We start from the raw sequence: 19,982 nt of genomic DNA, 5'->3' as shown, positions 1-19,982 counted from the left end.
CAAAGATGGCTGTAGCATGCAAGTAGTATGTGTCCAGCCAAATTTGATTTAATGCTGCCCTCTACTGTTTGGGCGACGTCACAACACAGCTGTTTAAAGATCACGCTCTCACTGCATCAGTTGAATTCCAGTAAAGTGGGTTAAATTAATTAGAATCGATCAGTAAAAATATTAGGTCTTTCTAAATCGACTGGAATATGTCACAGTATGTCACACTTTCACTTTTGATGAGCCTTTTGGGTTGTCTAATTCTTACCTGCTTATAAGCCAAACTGTACAGTGAACAACATACCAAAGATTTTTTTTTTTTTTTTACCACGTCTGAGGTTAAATACTTGTGTACATGTCTGAAATACTTTAGCAATTAGACAAAGCTATTTGCCTCAGGAAACTACCATTAGGCATTTCAACCTGTATATCTGGAAGCAGTCTCAGAAAGACTCACCTGTTGCCTTAGTGCTCATCCTCAATAGAGGATACTAAGGCACTTTAACAACGCATAACAGGTCACACTAGAACATCAGCTATTTAGCTTCAGACTACACAAATGAGGAGCATCAAGGAGTATTTTACCGCCTACACAAGTGAAAATTCTTTGGGCGTGCTTTCAACCTAGACCATGGACATCTTTGTTACAGTCCTAAGCCAAGCGTGCTTACTCCAGTGCGGTTGAAGATGTGGCCTGACCCGAGATGAGGATTAAGAGTCTCAGATATCTTTATTGGCTGCTTACCCTAAAGCTTACAACGTACCCTTTCCCGGCCAGATCCGATCCGCTAGATTAAGATTGTCGCCCACAAACTTATCCACGCAGCTGGGAATCACGTGGCTATGACGCGTGGCCAACATGGCGACCCAGTGCTGAGATAGCAACGGCTCGACGGAACTGGTGGCGACGTCGGCCAGGCGTTAAGGCAGTTTTTGACACCTGCGGCGAAGCAGGGCCGGGCCGGCAATGACGGCCTGAGTCGGTTAAGACACCGAACAAGCGATGAAAGAACAGCAACGAGCGGATTTCAATCGACGGCATACGAAGACGGGAACCACCACGACGAAGGGCATGTTTCTGTCCCGGGCGCTGGAGAAGATCCTGTCGGATAAGGAGGTGAAGCGAAGCCAGCACAACCAGCTGCGCAAGGCTTGTCAGGTGGCTCTGGGTGAGCTCCGTCCGTGGTTTTCCCCCGGTCCTAACCTGTCTTGTTCGCTTTCGAGATTCGAGACGGCGCTGGACACCGAATGTCGTTGTTCGGCTGTCGAGCACTTCATTTAAACGCGATTTAATTAGCCAGCTATCTTATCTTAGCTAGCCAGTTGACCGTTGGCCCTAACGTAGCTACTCCGCTAGCTGGCAAGCTAATGTCGTTGATTACACTGTTAGCCGTCAGGCAGGTAAGCCCTCGGGCTGTCATTAGCTAGCTAGCTAACCAACCAGCGTATTATATTTTTTACTTGTATTTTTATTTAAATTTTTTTTGGCGTCGCTCGCCACATGTTACTGAATACGGATACAAATTATTATAGTCGCACATTTACAGTAAAGTGCTTAGACCGCTCATGTTTCGTAGCTAGCGTGACCAGCTAACGCTAGTGCTCATGAATCGATTCGCTAATTTACAGTTGCATCATGTAGGGAGCTGTCCGTTCCCTAGTCAGTTATGTTGTACTGCGTCTTAGTCTGTTTTAACTTCAGTCTTTGACTGCACAGCCTGTTTAGTTACTGCATAGCCTAACCTAGCTAGGTAGACGTCTTTGTGTCGTGTTTTGAGGGAGCGAAACACCTTGATGCATCATCTTGACTGAATTGTACTACGTGGCATTAAAATGTTCTCGTTATAAGTGCCATTTAATCGATTGAAATAATATTAAACAAAAGCAGCGACGTGAATGATGACCTCGCACTTGTCAGGAAGATGTAGGGCAGTAAGGACACGATTGAAATTCCAGTTGTCTGAACTTCCGGGTTGTTTGTCCTAACGTGAAAAGGTGAGCTTGAAAAGTTAACGAAGTGTGACGATCTTGTTTCCTGATGAGTTTTTGTTTCAAACTTCTAATCTTTGTTCTGGACTTTTCTCCACTTTTGAATTTTAAACAAAAATAGCCCCAAAGGGTTCACCGGTTAAATCTTTCAATTTTCACTAGTCAGTTTGTTTATTTGCATGTGCGTCTTGTAAAACTAAACTGCCCGACAAGGAAGTCGTGTAACTAAGTTGCTGCACTTTTTAAGATTGCACTCCTTTTTTCCCCTTGTTGGTTCATCCTGTCAGCAACTGAGAGAATCCCAGTCTCTACAGCAGATATGTTTACACAGTGTGTTCCTGGATTCAATGAGTAACTTGTGCACACAATCAACAGTTCATTGGTGCCTGCTGCAACACTTAGAATTGCACTATACATATGATTCTACCTCAGTGTGCTTTGTTGCATTGGGTATTATGCAACAAATTTACTCTGACAAATAAACCCTCTTTTGTTATATGCAAATTGACAGAACAAGAACGAGGCAAATTGGTCCAATTTGCAATGGAGAAATCCAAGTTTTCAATCCCACAGAAGGCTTTCGTAGACTACATCTTAAAATACCACAGATACTGTGATGTGCTATAGGTGATTCCTCAAACACTCTCCTAGGTACCAGTGTAGTTCCCAAAGGTGCGTGTTGGCAAGCTGTGGGAAATCTAAAGGCTCACTCAGACTAACTTTGAGGTCACCCTGCTCTTTTGATGGCACCTGCTGCAAATGTGAACAGTGATCTATTTTTTTTTTGTGTGTACTTTATGTACTGAATTCTCCTGTGCTATTAGAGTTTCAGTGAGTACCATGGTTTGTGAGTCTGATGGACTTATTCAGCAATCACTATCATTTGTATCATTTGTTGCACCATCATAGTCTTTATTGGGCAGTCTATAAGACTGTACAGCATATTGCAACTGTGAAAACTGACCTAATGCCAAACTGTGGTTTAATCAGTGATCAAAGATGGTATCAAGAGACGCTGTCTCCTTTCAATGTTGCCTCCAACCCTGTTTCTGGAGAGCTCTCCGACCTATGGTATATCCAACTCCAACCTTACACATCTGATTCAGATAATCAATAACTCCATATTCCTTTGTCTGAATGAAGAACGTTAAAAAGTAGTTCTGCAGGATTAGGATTGGAGATCCATGATAAAGATTATAGTAATCCTGTAATGGTATTCTAAACAGCATCAATGCTAATAATTTTGGTTAGTTTAATTGGAACTAGTGCCACTTGAGATTAGACAAAAATTATCAATTGATCTGAGTTTCGTTTTTTCAGACAAACATGATGGGGGGGGGGGGTGTGTGCATCTTAAATGTTATTCTCAAAGTAGCTGATCTTATTTGGTACTATATGGCTATATGAAATATTCTTATGAAATATGATATTGTGTAATCTTAAGTATCCTGTTGTGTGTAGATAACCGTTTGATAATGAGTGAGATTACGTCCCAGTATACACTGCTCATGACCGAGAGAAATAGAAACTTCACTAGTTTGCATAACGTGTTCAGTTCTTAAAGGCGCTGAATACAGAAACCTAGTCCCTCTGGCCCCTGGAGCCTGAACGTAACTAGCTGAGGATGGCTCCTACTAGATTCCATCTCAAGAACAATATGGACCTCTGTCTTCAAAATTACAGTGGTTAATATGTGCTGCTTCCTTTTCTGTTTTGATATTTTCCCCTGTCCTGCTCTGTGGCCCGGCTGCCTGTCATTGGCTAGCCTAGTCATACTGCTTCTTGGCCACCGTTATTTTGTCTACATCAGCGAGCCTTCCTCGGCCCTGCTGCTCCTGCCCTCTTCAGTGCTGTCCCCATTACCCAAATGTTGCTTGAGCTCACGCTCGTGCAACTGGCCCATACTCTGCCACGCTGATCACAATGACACTCGAAAAGTGCCACTTTTTTTCCCTTCGTCTTTACTCTGGCAGTTAACAGGACGTTGTCTACCTTATCCGTTTAAAAATAAGCATGTTATTGCAGCCCGTGTCGTCATGTGCTCACTGATCCACGCCTTAGTTTTTCACATGTATATTTGCTGGGGCGTGGCGGGGGTTGGGTTTACCGAAGGACAAGCCTGAGAGGGTGCAGTGGTAGGTATGTGAGGAGTGTCATGTGTTTAATGTCCTTCTCCTCTTTTTATTTGCTTCTTTCCAGAGGAGATCAAGCTTGAGCTGGAAAAACAGAAGTGAGTTCATCCCGTCCATTCTTTGTGTTCTTCTCCCATACCGCTGAGCTCAGCAGATGCAGAAACAGGATATATGTTTGAAAGACATCTCTGGAGCATATGGTGGTGGTGATGCACAGCCCTAGTAGTTTTATGACTGAAAAGGCTGAATGGTGTTGGCCTCTAGTGATGGCTATGCAGCTGCAGTTCCTTCTGAATGTGAACAGCTAAACCAGCTCTTCAGCCAAGAATGTCTGAGCTGTCTTTCACCAATCACAAAGCATTGCACCAGATTTCTAAGTGTTAAATTGTTGCATGTGTCGCTCTATCACAAAGTCATGTGTAAAATGCTTTTTTTTAAATATGTGAATCCCAGGGATGGCATTGTGGTTCCACCAAGAGCCAACTACGTCGAGGCGGACAAGTACGTCCTGCCCTTTGAGCTGGCATGTCAGTCAAAGTCTCCGCGAATTGTCAGCACCTCCCTGGACTGCTTGCAGGTACCATGCCTCCGCTTGCTCAGCGGCAGCCCTCGTGTCGCTGGCAGGCACACCCACAGCTCAGGCTCCCATACAGGCCCCGTCATGAAGCCTGCCGCTCACTAACGCTCGCTCTGATCACTGCAGAAGCTCATCGCTTACGGCCACATCACGGGGAATGCTCCGGACAGTGGAGCACCTGGGAAACGGCTGATCGACCGGCTGGTAGAGACCATCTGCAACTGCTTCCAGGGCCCACAGACAGATGAGGGCGTGCAGCTACAGATTATCAAGGTGAGAGATCCCTCAGTCATATGTTTAGTTTATTGCTTGCCAGATGGACACCAGAGGACGTTCGTGTAAAGGGCAGCCAGTAGCGTGTTTACCCAGTAAACACACAAGTAGTAAATAACTTGACATTTGCCTTTTTAGAGAGTGTATGTTTCTTCTCACTGAGATGGCAGTACTAATCACTGTAACAGTCTTTCATAATCTTATAGATTCTGTGCATAATGTTTTACATTGCATTAGATTGATGCATTGCACTTGACCCATTGCACTGGGTAATTAAATTTCCTACCAGACATAAACTTAGCATTACTTTTATATCACATTTTCTCTCAATAAAATTAAAACAGTATAGGATCAAATTAACTTCCTGGAGAGGACATGGTTTTCATTCTGTGTCTTCGCCGCCCCCCCCCACCCCCCTAGGCTCTTCTGACAGCAGTGACATCTCCTCACATAGAGATCCATGAGGGGACAGTTCTACTAACTGTGCGTACCTGTTACAACATCTACCTGGCCAGCCGCAACCTGATCAACCAGACCACAGCCAAGGCCACCCTAACTCAGATGCTCAACGTCATTTTTACGCGCATGGAGAACCAGGCGGTCAGCATCGATGTCCACTGTACCCTGAGCTGGGCGTCCTGGCACTGATTTGTTTTGTCTTTTGGTTTGTTTGTTCTGTTCCAGCAGGCCTTTGCAGGCGTGCTGTGTTCTCAGTACTGGCTGTGTTTTTGCTTGTAGGCTCTAGAGGCCCAGGAAGCTGAAAAGGAGAGACAGCGTTTGCAGCCCCCAAACCCTGTCCCAGCGCCCCCAAACCCCTCCCCTACACCAGGGCAAATTTCTGGATCCCCGTGGTCTGGACGCAGCCCCTCCGAACAGAACTGTCCACTCTCATCCTCACCCAGCCCCCCGGACATCAACACCATGCCCCCTGTGACTCAGGACACCACCTCAATCAATGGCCAAACGGACAATCTAAAGACGGAGGAGGGGGAGGCTACACAAGACTCGACGGAAAGCTCACAACCAGGTGCATAATGTGTCCGTATTTTCCAGTGCATTGTTTTTAATGTTTATTTGTATCTTGTGCTGTTGTAACTAAAACAGTAAAAATGACACAGGTCTGTATAAGAAATTATAAATAAGTGTTTTTACTTTTTATTGATGATGACACTAATATATATATTTTTAAATTGTTATTATTTAGGTCCAGACACACTGGAGTCAGGTTCCCATGTTCCCAAGTCACCACAAGAGGGTGCCAGTGAGGGAGAGCAGTACCCACTGGAGGCTGAGCAGGAGGAGGCAGAGCCAGACAGTGGCCTGGGAGAGAGCTCTGTGGAGGGAGGTAAGGGCACTCCAGCCAACAAAGACGGTTGAAGTCAGTGAAGACTTAGTCCCTCACACACAATGAGTAGGTATGTGGGGATGAATCTCTGACTAGTCTATGACTAATCACTAGTCTAGTCAAACGTATGATTCTCCACTTTCTGCTTCAGTAGGCTTGGACCAACATTCTGATTCTGAATCCAAAGTGGCGCCCACTGCTGTCAGGGCTGATGCTCAGCAAATGAATGGTGTTGTGGACGATCGAGCTTCTGTGTCGTCCACAGATATTCTGGTATGTTAAAATACTACAGTCTTCTGTTTTTTGTTTTGTTTTTTTCCCTTGTTGTATATTGTTTTGAATATCAGTGTGCCCCTGCTCATGTTGTCTGAAATTTTCATTCACATTGTTTGTTTGTGTGCTAAGTGGTACTGCGCATTGCCATTTGGTTAGTGATTACCTTTTGTTAAAGCTTGACTAGCCAAGGTGACATTTTGTCTCCGATATGTTATCTTGGTTTTCACAAAGTTGGCTTTCTCGTATTCTGGTACTTTCTGAATGTTCACCAATGCAGTACCTAGAGAACAGGTTCTAATGTGTTGGCTTTTTTCAACAAGGGAAGTTTGTTTTTATAGACTGATATGCAGTAAAGGTTTCTGTTAGTTATTGAATGTTGTTTTCTGCCTTTTTGATAATTGAGGATAAATCCCAAGCATATTAAGTTAGTCAGTAGCCTTTATGGTTTTATTGATGGCTATGCTTTTTGCACAGTGAGTCAACTAAGACCTCAGCAAACATAACAGCAACATTTTGTTTTTAAATAAATAAATATATAAGAATGAACATTTCAATAAGTTACAATTTCAAATTAAATTAACTTTTTTACATGGGGAATGCACAGTGTTCCTTAGGTTCTTTCATCATGGACTCATTTATGAGGGCTGGGTAAACAGGTTTTGGAAACTCGCTTGTACTGAAGTCCTGTGTAGATCCACGTGTTTTGCTGAGGCCGTGGTGTTTGTGGTGCTGGGTCTGCTCTCTGCCCGCTCGCAGGATGCCGAGGCGATGCAGGGCACTCAGACGGCTGCCCGCTTTTCCCACATCCTGCAGAAAGACGCCTTCCTGGTGTTCCGCTCCCTCTGCAAGCTCTCCATGAAGCCCCTGGCCGACGGCCCGCCCGACCCCAAGTGAGACGTCAGCCCTACAGCTTTCTCAGCCATTGGTTCTTAAAGCCATCTTGCAGGACGTGCACCAAGAACTCCTGAGGCTTCCAGGAGGTTTCAGGAGTTAAAGTGCATTGTGAAATTTCAGAAGGGGCTACAGGCAAGAAATGCACCTTGTAAAGTGTTTCTGAAACTTAACTGTGACTATGAAAATATAAAGTAGATTTAAACAATTTATTGGTAAACCTAATCCATAAATTCATTAATTGCTAGATGGGTATCTTGCTAGGGCTAACAGTTACAGTTGTGCATGGCATTTGTGATTTTATTGCGAGTGGGTTTGCCAAATGGATACCGATAATTGCGCAACAAGGAATTGAAGTGAAGTTTGAGTTTCTGCCATCTGTCTTGCATGCAAATTGACTTGAGGTTGTACAGCTCTTGGGAGTTCACGGCAGGTGCATTTCAGTTCTGCAGCTTTAGAAATGAGAGACTCAGAAAAATAAGAATTTGGTATAAATGATAAAATATGAAATGGTACTTTTATTGTGCCACACATACAAAAGTGCACTCCTTGCGCCAGCCGTTTAGTGGCACCTTAAGCTACTATTGTCAATAAATCCTGAAACTACATTTGTGCTTATGGCTTAACGAAATGTAAGCGTTCCCTTCTTGGGATAAGAAGTATAAGCCTAAACTGGAAACCTTTGAATTCTGTTCAGTAAAGGTAGTCTTGTTCTCTCTCGTTCATCTTTCTCTCTGTCAGGTCTCATGAGCTGCGCTCTAAGGTGGTCTCCCTACAGCTGCTGCTGTCTGTCCTCCAGGGGGCCGGCCCTGTTTTCCGCACACACGAGATGTTTGTAAATGCTATAAAGCAGTACCTGTGTGTGGCGCTGTCCAAGAATGGCGTTTCTTCCGTGCCTGAGGTGTTCGAGCTCTCACTGGCCATTTTCCTCACCCTACTGTCCCACTTTAAAGTGCATCTTAAAATGCAGATTGAGGTGAGGAGCGTGAGGGGGACCGTTTTAGTTTTCAGTCGTGCTTTGTTTTTCCTCCTCATGTTTGCTCCTGCCATTTCACTATCGTCAGGTGTTCTTCCGAGAGATCTTTCTGACCATTCTGGAAACGTCGTCGAGCTCCTTCGAGCACAAGTGGATGGTCATCCAGACGCTGACTCGCATTTGCGCAGGTACTTTAACTACTTTCACTGTTGCTCTCGCACGTTTTGTTACCCACCATGAATATACATTTCCTATGTGACAGCTTGCTGTCTGACCCCACAGTGTGATGTCAGAGCCTGCTACCCTTCCTCTTTCAGATGCTCAATGCGTGGTGGATATTTACGTGAATTATGACTGTGACCTGAATGCAGCCAATATCTTTGAGCGGCTGGTGAACGATCTTTCAAAAATCGCTCAGGGTCGGAGTGGACAGGAACTGGGCATGACACTGCTGCAGGTACAGGAAACCCCCCCCGGCATATGAAGCAACACTTAAAGTAGCAAAGCGGTTTGCACACCTTTGGAACTGTACCCTGCCCCAGCCATGTGATACCCAGTGACGCAGAGCAGGAAACGGCATGAATGCATTCACGCTGAACTGTACTGCTGACTCCCATTCAGCTGGCTTGGTGTGCAGACAGCTTAATGAGTGTATGGCTTAAATGCCATGAAGTGAAGTGTGTGGGTTTTTTTTTATTACCTTGTAGGAACTGAGTTTGCGGAAGAAGGGCCTGGAGTGCCTGGTGTCCATTCTGAAATGCATGGTGGAGTGGAGCAGAGACCTGTATGTCAACCCCAACCTACAGACCAACCTGGGTGAGCAGCCCCTCCGGGCTTCCTCCATCACCTCTGGCTGCCTAGCGCCGCTTGCTTTACTGAGCTCTGGTGTGATGTGGGCGGAACTGTAGGCCAGGAGCATCAGGCCGAGGGCGAGGTGGTGGAGGTGAAGCCCCCGGAGCACCTGTCCTCGCGGCGGGACAGCGTGGGCTCGCAGGACTCTGCCGTGTCCTCTGGGGTCCAGGCCTCGGACCACCCCGTGCAGTACGAGGTCATCAAGCAACAGAAGGAGATCATCGAGCATGGCATCGAGCTGTGAGTGGGCCCCGCCTGTTTGTCGCGTTTGTTTTTTATTTTTAGACCAACCAACTCCCCCGCCCCGGTCAGTGTTAACCCTGTCCCCAACCCCCCTCCTGTGCTCCGGAAAGATTTAATAAAAAACCCAAGAGGGGAGTGCAGTACCTGCAGGAGCAAGGCATGCTGGGAAACTCTCCAGAGGACATCGCTCAGTTTCTGCATCAGGAGGAGAGGCTAGACACAGTAGGTGTAATCAGTCGTCCCTTTTCTCCGCCGTACCCCCCCACGGCGTGTCCACAGACTCTCAGCTCCTCTCCTGCCTCCTCTGTACAGACTCAGGTCGGGGAGTTCCTGGGTGAGAACGCCAAGTTCAATAAGGAGGTGATGTACTGCTACGTGGACCAGCTCGACTTCTGCGGCAAGGACTTCGTGTCGGCTCTGCGCGTCTTCCTGGAGGGCTTCCGGCTGCCCGGCGAGGCGCAGAAAATCGACCGGCTCATGGAGAAGTTCGCTGCTCGTTACCTCGAGTGCAACCAGGGGTGAGGACACCCCCCCCCCGAACTGCGCAAAGCAGCCCCCTGCCCTCCTGCGTGCGCTTACATTGTTCCGCTCCTTTCCAGGCAGACGCTGTTTGCCAGCGCGGACACGGCCTACGTCCTGGCCTACTCCATCATCATGCTGACCACCGACCTGCACAGCCCGCAGGTCAGTACGCCACCCTCCTGCACACACCACTGACACTTTGGTTCCGTTCTCTGTTCAGGTCAGTGTCTCTGCGCCTTCACTAGACCTGATCCTCTTACTCTTTCTCGTGTGTCCTCTACTGTCATCAGTTCTTTGTTCGCTGCTGAAGTCTAGTTCCTGTATCTTTTATTTTATTTATTTTTTAGTGCCTTGGGTTTTTAATGAGTGTTTTGACGCTTCGCAGGTGAAGAACAAAATGACGAAGGAGCAGTACATCAAGATGAACCGTGGCATTAATGACAGCAAGGACCTGCCTGAGGAGTACCTCTCCTCCATCTATGATGAGATCGCAGGGAAGAGGATTGCCATGAAGGAGAGCAAGGAGTACTCCATCACCCCCAAGTCCAGCAAGCAGAGTAAGAGCTCATCATGTCACTAAGGCTGTCGGACAAGCATCACTGGTTTCTTAAACAATGGTATGTGCTCCCTCTAGTGGTATGCAGAGGAATCACCAAAATCTTTTTCTTAAATGCATTTAAGTGTCGTAATGGAGGGAGCCACATACTTTCTATAGTGGTACATGGTTTGAGAACCACTGCTCCTGATTTTGTTTTCTCAAAGTGTTCTTCTTTCAGTGAAGACTAAATAAACGTAGTAGTATTATTGTTAGAAAAATAGCAGTATTGACTAAATGACATTGCTGTGTGAGTAGGGAGTGTTACCAGTGTATGCTCTTGTGGCAGGCGTGGCCAATGAGAAACAGAGGCGGCTGCTGTATAACGTGGAGATGGAGCAGATGGCGAAGACGGCTAAAGCTCTGATGGAGGCAGTGAGCCATGCCCAGGCCCCGTTCTTCAGCGCCACCCACCTGGAGCACGTCCGGCCCATGTTCAAGGTACCAGCACCTGGGCCGCCACCCCAGCTGCCATTAGAGTAGTCTCACGTTGCCCCAGCCCTGCATTGGGAAGGTTTGCCTCTGAGACGTGCAGCTCACATCTGTCTGTGTGTGTGTGTGTGTGTGTGTGTATACAGATTCATAAAACCTACATAGTTGTGAGATCTACTCTGACAATTTGAGGTGCAGAGCAAAAGAAGAGCTGCTTTTCAGTTAAAAGAAAGTGTGTGTACGTGTGTGCGCTCACATGTTGTGTTCTACAGTTGGCGTGGACACCCCTGTTGGCAGCGTTCAGCGTGGGCCTGCAGGACTGTGATGACCCGGATGTGGCATCTCTATGTCTGGAGGGAATCCGCTGTGCCATCAGGATCGCCTGTATCTTCGGCATGCAGGTGCGCCCTGGGCCATTACCTGGCAATGCCCTCTGACCTGTTGCCCCCAAGCCGAGGGGCACCAAGTTGACTTCTCCTTGGCGTTTCTCCATTCTCTGATTTTGTGTGTGTGTGTGTGTGTGTGTGTGTGCGCGCCTGCATGTGCAGTTGGAACGGGATGCATACATCCAGGCCTTGGCCAGGTTCACCCTCCTCACAGCTAGCTCCAGTATCACCGAGATGAAGCAGAAGAATATCGACACCATAAAGACCCTCATAACCGTGGCACACACTGACGGCAACTACCTGGGCAACTCTTGGCACGAGGTGGGCAAACAGCCCTACACGTCACACAACACCCGACCATCCATGTTGGTCTTGTTAGCTTAAGGCCCCAATGCAGGCCTATTGTCTCCCACCGACCCATCATCCATTGCTTCCCTACCTAGATTCTGCGGTGTATCAGTCAGCTGGAGCTGGCACAGCTGATCGGCACAGGCGTGAAGACGCGTTACATCTCTGGTGTGATCAGAGACCAAGGCAGTAGCGTGAAGGGCTTCCCCACCGGCGGAGAGGAGTTCATGCCCCTGGGCTTAGGTAAGCCATGTCAGGAGGCTACATGGGGCCTCATGACTCACCGTGCACTGTTTGTAATGAGGCATGACGGTGACGGGTTTCTGTTTGTGCATTATTGGATGCCTGGTCTCCAGCAGTATGCTTGACTCGTCACAGGCACATTAGTTGGGGGTCCAGACAGGCGTCAGATGGCACATATCCAGGAGTCTGTAGGGGAGACCAGCTCTCAGAGTGTGGTGGTAGCTGTGGACAGGTAAGTATCCCCCCCCCCCCCCCACCGTATAACGGTGGTATACTCAGAGTTGTCGTTTTTATGTTTAACCCATTTCTCTGTTGTCTCCCAGAATTTTCACTGGATCCACCAGGCTTGATGGAAATGCAATAGGTATGTGTGTGTGAGTTGCTAGTGAGGGTTTTTTTGTTTTTGTTTTGTCTGTGTTTCAGTCGCCTTTACTGGCATGCTACCTACAACCAGAAATTCCTGATTTTCATGTAAAGTAGTTAATTTGTCAGAAAAACCAAACATTTGACCCTCTTACCAGCTGATGTTAAGACGATCACTATATCAGTGCTAAGCTCCTGTCTTCCAGTGGATTTTGTGCGCTGGTTGTGCGCGGTGTCGATGGACGAGCTAGCCTCGGCTCACCAGCCCCGCATGTTCAGCCTGCAGAAGATCGTGGAGATCTCCTACTACAACATGAACCGCATCCGCCTGCAGTGGTCCCGTATCTGGCAGGTTATTGGAGACCACTTCAACAAGGTCAGCAATCTGCATGCCTCCCACAGCCTCAGTACGCGAGCTTGCGCTGTGTGGCTTACACCAGCGGTCTCTTACACGGGACATCTCCACGTCCGTGCTGTTCGTCCAGGTGGGCTGTAATCCCAACGAGGATGTGGCCATCTTCGCAGTCGACTCTTTGAGGCAGCTTTCCATGAAGTTCTTGGAGAAGGGAGAGCTGGCCAACTTCCGCTTCCAGAAGGACTTCCTCAGGCCCTTTGAGCACATCATGAAGAAGAACAGGTTAGGGAGGATGAGCAGAACACTCGAGGTTCAGCAGGGATATGCCACAGCTTGAGTCAGTCCTTATTCTTCTTGCGTTTCCCTCTCTCCCTTACGAAGGTCTCCCACTATCCGGGACATGGTGATCCGTTGCGTGGCCCAGATGGTGAACTCCCAGGCTGCTAATATCCGCTCCGGCTGGAAGAACATCTTCTCGGTTTTCCACCAGGCAGCGTCGGACCACGACGAGTCCATAGTGGAGCTGGCTTTCCAGACCACTGGGCACATTGTCAGTGAGTAGCAGCAGCTTAACGGTGGCATGGTCTCCCCCAGGAGCCTTGCTGATCTAGTCTTGTGTTTTCTCAAACTTTTGCTTTGAGAGCCTCTCTCTCTTCCGCTGCCCTTCACAGTGAACACCTTTCAGCAGCACTTTCCAGCCGCGATCGACTCCTTCCAGGATGCGGTGAAGTGCCTGTCCGAGTTTGTGTGTAACGCCGCGTTTCCCGACACCAGTATGGAAGCCATCCGACTCATTCGACACTGCGCCAAATACGTGTCTGACAGACCACAGGTGAGCACTCATCCATAGACTGACCAACAATGTGTTGCAGTTGTAGCTTGAGAACCCAGGTTACTTCGTCATCCGTGTGTGCTCGCTCGCACTCACTCTGTTTCACTCTCTTTTCTCTTGGTCATTCTGGTCAGGCACTAAGGGAATACACTAGCGATGACATGAATGTTGCCCCTGGTGACCGGGTGTGGGTACGAGGCTGGTTCCCCATTCTGTTTGAGCTCTCCTGCATCATCAACCGCTGCAAGCTGGACATCAGGACCAGGTAGGCCAAGAGCCACCACACTGTAAACCCCATCAATTATCGCTGATCTTTAGGCTATTTTACTGTGTGTGCTCGTGCTTGCGTTGCAGAGGCCTGACGGTGATGTTTGAGATCATGAAGAGTTATGGACACACCTTTGAGAAGCATTGGTGGCATGACCTCTTCCGCATCGTCTTCCGCATCTTTGACAACATGAAGCTTCCAGAACAACAGACTGAGGTGAACTGCTGCATCTCCTATCAGCAGTGAGCATGAATGAGCCATCTGCCAGTTAAGACTGCCCTCTGGGTGGCTGCTTTCAATGACAAGTCGCAAAAGTTCCCCTACTTTCTTCCACAGAAAACCGAGTGGATGACCACCACGTGTAATCACGCTCTCTACGCCATCTGCGACGTCTTCTCGCAGTTCTACGAGCCGCTCAGCGAGGTGTTGCTGGCAGATGTCTTTGCTCAGCTGCAGTGGTGCGTCAAGCAAGGTGGGACTTCCACTTACTCACCCTGACCCCCATGTCACTCCACTCACACGCAAACCTCATGAGGGACTCCATAGAGTTTAAAGGATTTGGACCAGCAACCTGATACAAGCCAGGCAACACTGGCGGTCAGGACGCGCCCCAGTGAGGTGGGTCCTGGGGACCTCATTAAAACCTGTACGTGGCCTGAGCCATGTGTGCCTGGCAGGAACGGCGTTTTCTGCCTGCTGGTGGGATGCATGAGCAACAGGGAGCGTGACCCTCACGTGTGCCTCTCTCATGGCCCTCAGATAACGAGCAGCTGGCACGGTCTGGCACGAACTGCTTGGAGAACCTGGTGATCCAGAACGGGGAGAAGTTCAGCGCGGAGGTGTGGGACGTCACCTGCGCCTGCATGCTGGAGATCTTCCAGTCCACCAGCCCTCATGCGTACGGCTCTCTCGCATGCTTGCGTCCGCTGCTCAATCACCTGCTCTTGGCCTGTTAGATTAGGACTTGCACTATTACCTTCATTTACATTCATGTTTATCCCCCTGGAATGGTTTTTGGTTTTTTGCTTTTAATGGCCACATTTGTAATGTCTAAAAAATGGTTATGCAGTCTATCGTTAAGCCTGTTTCTGAAGTATTTGAAGTTTTCCTTGTGAAACACTGGTGGTCAAATGCTCCAGGGTTGATCTGATTATTCTCCTCTTAACAGCTTGTTGACATGGCGACCGGCTGGGCAGGAAGAGGAGGTGGGAGATGGGAAACACATGGTGAGATGACTAACATGAGTAAATATGACACACACACACAAATGTACGCACACACGCATGCTCAATAACCAGTGAACAGGCACCTCAGTGCACCTATGCAAATTAAAAGAATCCTGTTGTATGCTTAATTTTAACACAGTCAGTGCCCAAAAATCTGACCACATTTTTATCATAGAATCAAGTGCAAATTGTTCTTTGTTTTCCAGGACGTGGAGGTAGACTCTCAGTCCCAGAGCAGCTTTGAGAGGACACTCTCAGAGAGAGGACAGAGTCAGATGTCCACGGCCAGCGATGAGATTTGGAGGGGAAAGCCCCACGCACGTAAGCCCCTCTCTCTCCTCCTCCTGTTTACACCAGAATTTCCCGCCTCCTCCGTGAAGTTTCCATGAAGTACATATGTTCCCCGTTTTGACTCTTTATGACCTCAGCCTATTAGCCGTCACCGCTCAAAATCTGTTCATTCTATTTCAGGTGCTGATGTCATGCTCTGTTTCCTAGGAAACATTTTCTATTAATGGATATGTACTGCCATCACTGCATAAAGATTACCCTTGTTCATAAATGGTATTGGTTCTGCATCTTGTTTTGTGTGAGCTGCGCCGACTGACGTGGGTGTGTTTGTCACAGGGGTGTCGGATCAGAGGCTGTTTGCAGGACTGCTCATAAAGTGTGTGGTGCAGCTGGAGCTCATCCAGACCATTGATAACATCGTTTTCTACCCTGCTACCAGCAAGAAGGAGGATGCTGAGAACATGGCTGCTGCTCTGGTTTGTCTCCGAGTTTGTCCCAGAGGCTCTTTCCATGAAAGTACTTTGTGTTTTTCGTGAGTTTATGTATGCATACAGGATCAAAAACCTTTCGGCCCGTATGTCAACATTGTTTTGTTTTTGTAGTACCAAAAAAAAAAGTGCATCATATGCTGCGTTAGGGGAAAGTTGGAGTTCCAATTGTTGCCGATTGTTACCGGCCACTGGCTGGTGAACCCGTTTTATTTTTTCACGGATCGAGCGACATTTTGCCATTGACCCTGTACGTACGTACACCAAAAATGACTGACTGTTGCGCGTTGTTTACATATGGTTACGGAGATGAGATTGTGTGTCGCTCTGCCCCGTGTCCACCATGCAGAGGGATGCTCTGGAGGAGGCGGCGGAGGTGGAGCCACAGGCCAGGCCCGAGCAGGGCATGTACAGGCATCTCTCTCCCCAGCACCTCTTCAAGCTGCTCGACTGCCTGCTCGAGTCGCACACCTTCGCCAAAGACTTCAACTCCAACAACGAGCAACGCACGGCGCTCTGGAGGGCAGGTCTGTCCCGCCCTCCGCACCACAGAGCACCGCGATTGGCCGTCGTAGCACGCATGTAAATGAGCGTTCATTTTGCCACCCGAGGTGGCCCGTCAAAGGTTGCTGGCCTTCTAGGTATTCAATGATGTGTTTTGCCACTGCAGGATTCAAGGGCAAGTCCAAGCCCAACCTGCTGAAGCAGGAGACCAGCAGCCTGGCCTGCAGCCTGCGGATCCTCTTCCAGATGTATTCGGACAGACGGCTGCAGGAAGCCTGGCCGGACATCCAAACCCGCCTGCTGCTGTAAGTGTGCGCTCAGGGGGAGGGGAGGGCAGAAGCACTCAGCCAGATCGTGCTTGAGTCGGACGCTGAGAAGGCACGCCACACGTAGCGCGTCTGGGGGGGGGGGAGTTGCCGTCATCGATTTTTTTTTTAATTTTTTTTATTTTTTGCAACGCATAGTAACGTGTCCATGACTTGACGTAAAAGCATGCGCACAGAATACCAGTAGATTTGTTTTTGTAACTTTCTGTAGCAATATTGCGAAGCTTTTTTGTTTTTGTTTTTGTTTTTTGTGATGACGGATCACAATGTTGTGATGAGTTAATGTGTGCAGTATATGAGATGAGGCAGCAGTGAAGTGTGCATGCATGTTTCTGGTGTTCCCCCTATAGTGTGTGTAGCGAAGCCTTGGCTTACTTCATCAGCCTCACCTCGGAGAGCCACCGAGAGGCTTGGACCAGTTTACTGCTGCTCCTGCTTACAAGAACACTCAGACTGCCTGATGATAAGGTCACTACATGACTACACACACGCACGCTAAATATACATACACTCACCTTTTAAAGAGAAGATAATCCCCACCCACCCACATCTAATCGGTCTCATGCCATCCTGTCGTCTGATGCCCTTAGGCCTCCTTTATATTAAATATTCAGACAAGGTCTGTTGAGTGACTTCCTGTTGGGGAAACAAAGCTGAGTAGTTGTGCTGCAGCGTAGGTGAGTGTAATGGTTATAACTGATGAGGAGGTAATTTCCTGCATGGTGACACAGATTTGAATATTCCTATTAGTCTTCGGAAGCGTAGGTTGGGGAGATTCCCTCTCATGCAGGAAGCAGATAGCCTGTCTGATAACCTCCGTGTGTAGAGGAGGACCCCCTGCCCCCCAATTTTTGTAGGAATATTATGGACAGGCGCAGGACGTTTTTCCTGGCTCTTACTGATAGTCTTCACCATTCATCACGTTGCAGGAGAACATTAAAGCAGCATATTCCTACTCCTCATAAAGCAGTCTTATTGCTGTGTAACTCTCAGTGTAACACCATCTTATTGATGTTTTGTTGTTGTTTTTTTTTTTTTTGTCTTTTTTTTTTGGTTTTTTTTTTAGCTCAAGGACTTGGTATAAAAGGGTAAAGAGAATATTTTGTTTGTCTATGCTAATTTACATTTAAACAGCTCCTTTACTCCCTGTCTCCAACCGTCAAGTTTACACACGTGGGCCTATTTCTTTGTATCTGTTATGGATTAACCTTCCCGTTTGGCCCTGCTGTGCTGATGACGTTGCATCCTGTTTTCCCTGCAGTTCAAGGCACATGCATCCTGCTACTACCCCTACCTGTGTGAGATGATGCAGTTCGACCTGATCCCTGAGCTGCGCGCTGCCCTGCGCCGCTTCTTCCTCCGCATTGGCTCCGTCTTCCGCATCGCTGCACCCGACACGGCGCCTGCACGATCCCCGCCTTCATAGTCTCTCTCTCCCCCACACACACCCACACACACACACACACACACACTGCGGTAAGAGCGTGAGCATGGACCACCCTCCAGCGCAAAGGACTGATGCTGCTTGCTCTGGGTGCCAGGGACCCCGCCTGGATCTCCCCGACCGCACATCCCTGGACACCCCTGCAGGACAGAACAGCACTGTGACCCAGCAGAGCTCTCCTCTATGTTGACTGCTCAACATTTGTGACTCCGTAAAAGCATATTAGTCATGTAACCTGGAAGGGTGCAAGGGTATTATGGCAACAAGAATAATTTATTAACTATCCTGTTTGATTGATTGTTTGTTAGTTGATTTGTGTTTTGAGTTTTGTGTGTGTTTGTTTTTTGTCATATCGGTTAAATTATTTTGTTCTCATTTTAATAAGTGAACAAACAGCAATTTCCAAATGCATAGAGCAGAAGAAGAATCTGAGTATCGTAATAACAGGCTTGTTATTTATAGCAGGTCTGCACATCTGTACCTGTGACGACGCACGCGTCTGGGGAAACCAGCTCTGAAAGTCATGAAAATGTGTTTGCTTTCTCTTGCTCTGAAGAATATAGGGGATTCAAATGTAATGTTACATAGCCTGAGAAGGTTGGTGTTATGTGGCTGCTCTCAGAAATGTTTTTGTTGATTTCATTTAGCATTCTCTTCAGGAGTTTCCACTCACTCAGTACACTACTACTATTGGCAGGAAGCGCACACAGTTGGTTTCTAAAAGATGCTGGAAGTCAGAGTTACATTTGGTCTGTAAGGGGAAAGGCTGGGGCCTTTTTGTGCTTTTTTTTTCCTCCCATATATGGTGTGAACTTTAGAGGTGTGGTAAACAGTTGTCAGTTTGAGGCATGCTTGCTTTGTCGACTGACGTTTGTTTGTTTGTTTGTTTGTTTGTTTATCTTCCCATACATAAGATCAGCATAGCTGGTTCCCAATTTTGAGTATGACTGAGTCAGACAGCTCGCTTAACTATCCTCCAGCCAGTGTTGCCATACCAACTGCAAGCAAAACCAAGAAATAACCATAGTAATGTATAATGCAGACATGTTTGTATTTGCATCCAACAGTATCAAGCCTCTGTCTTACCAGAGCATATTAAGTTTTGGATGCATTTTTATGCAGATGTATTTAATTCTTGGAAGTGCATTTAAATATTTTCTGAAAGCATTCCTTCCCTTGCAACTATATTTGTTCACTTTGCCTCCTTCAAGTAGGGGGAGTATAAATATATACAGTACGAAAAAAATACAAAGTGTAAAGTTTTCATGTAAAATAAAGAAAAAATGCTCTACACATATCGTGATGTAATCTTCCAAGCATTTGGTGAATTAATCAATAAAAAATCAGTTCTGCACAACTGAATTTTTGGCATCGAAGTTAATTAAGCTTCTCGTAAATAGGGCGTTACGGACAGCCATGGAGGGTCGCTGTACTTCGACTATGAATTGGAAGAACCATAGAACACCATTTTTAGGGTAAGAAAGGTTACATTGGCGATTTCTGACATTCTTTGTTTATGCGAACTCGAAGTCACCGGGGCTGAGTTTAAAACTAACCGTTAATAACTTGGTTTTCGAAGCAGAACTGAAGAAACACCTGGACACCATCACATCATTTATCCAAGTTGCGCACCGGTGAGAGTGCACTGACTAGACCAGTAAGATGAGACCTGCGCTAAAGCCTCTGAATCTAAATCAAGTCATTCCTAATACAACTGTATTTATTTGTATATATATATATTTGCAAATGCATATTTATATTTATATATATTTATATTTATGTATATATATATATATATATTTATATATATATATATA

At 47.1% G+C, this 19,982-nt stretch overlaps 1 protein-coding gene across 4 annotated transcripts; it reads left to right on the top strand.

The window, feature by feature from the left end:
* The first annotated feature begins 819 nt into the window (after positions 1–819).
* arfgef2 (ADP-ribosylation factor guanine nucleotide-exchange factor 2 (brefeldin A-inhibited)) lies at positions 820–19,522 on the top strand. 4 transcript variants are annotated; one of them, XM_027026952.3, is made up of 39 exons: positions 820–1,157; positions 4,177–4,207; positions 4,563–4,686; positions 4,813–4,959; positions 5,380–5,559; positions 5,698–5,986; positions 6,164–6,304; positions 6,459–6,577; positions 7,337–7,470; positions 8,213–8,447; positions 8,536–8,635; positions 8,765–8,904; positions 9,155–9,263; positions 9,356–9,539; positions 9,653–9,764; positions 9,855–10,060; positions 10,142–10,226; positions 10,450–10,621; positions 10,949–11,100; positions 11,364–11,492; positions 11,640–11,798; positions 11,921–12,068; positions 12,204–12,300; positions 12,392–12,432; positions 12,638–12,807; positions 12,917–13,068; positions 13,168–13,340; positions 13,458–13,618; positions 13,753–13,883; positions 13,973–14,102; positions 14,223–14,358; positions 14,646–14,784; positions 15,055–15,112; positions 15,319–15,433; positions 15,740–15,879; positions 16,241–16,418; positions 16,562–16,700; positions 17,072–17,189; positions 17,983–19,522. In XM_027026952.3, the coding sequence occupies exons 1-39, from the start codon at positions 992–994 to the stop codon at positions 18,145–18,147; spliced, it is 5,505 nt and encodes a 1,834-aa protein (XP_026882753.2). In that variant the 5' UTR covers positions 820–991; the 3' UTR covers positions 18,148–19,522. The 4 variants fall into 4 exon arrangements, with proteins under 4 accessions (XP_026882753.2, XP_026882752.2, XP_081562952.1 ...); XM_027026951.3 differs by having other exon boundaries at positions 6,456–6,577; XM_081706826.1 differs by lacking the exons at positions 820–1,157; positions 4,177–4,207; positions 4,563–4,686; ... (1 more) ...; positions 5,380–5,559; positions 5,698–5,986 and having other exon boundaries at positions 6,263–6,374.
* The last annotated feature ends 460 nt before the right edge of the window (positions 19,523–19,982 follow it).

This window comes from Electrophorus electricus, chromosome 24 (assembly GCF_041902795.1).
Source record: "Electrophorus electricus isolate QZ-2024a chromosome 24, ASM4190279v1, whole genome shotgun sequence".
Classification (NCBI taxonomy): domain Eukaryota; kingdom Metazoa; phylum Chordata; class Actinopteri; order Gymnotiformes; family Gymnotidae; genus Electrophorus; species Electrophorus electricus.
The sequence above is the reverse complement of the archived record's forward strand: the minus strand, read 5'-3'. Positions and strand labels throughout refer to the sequence as shown.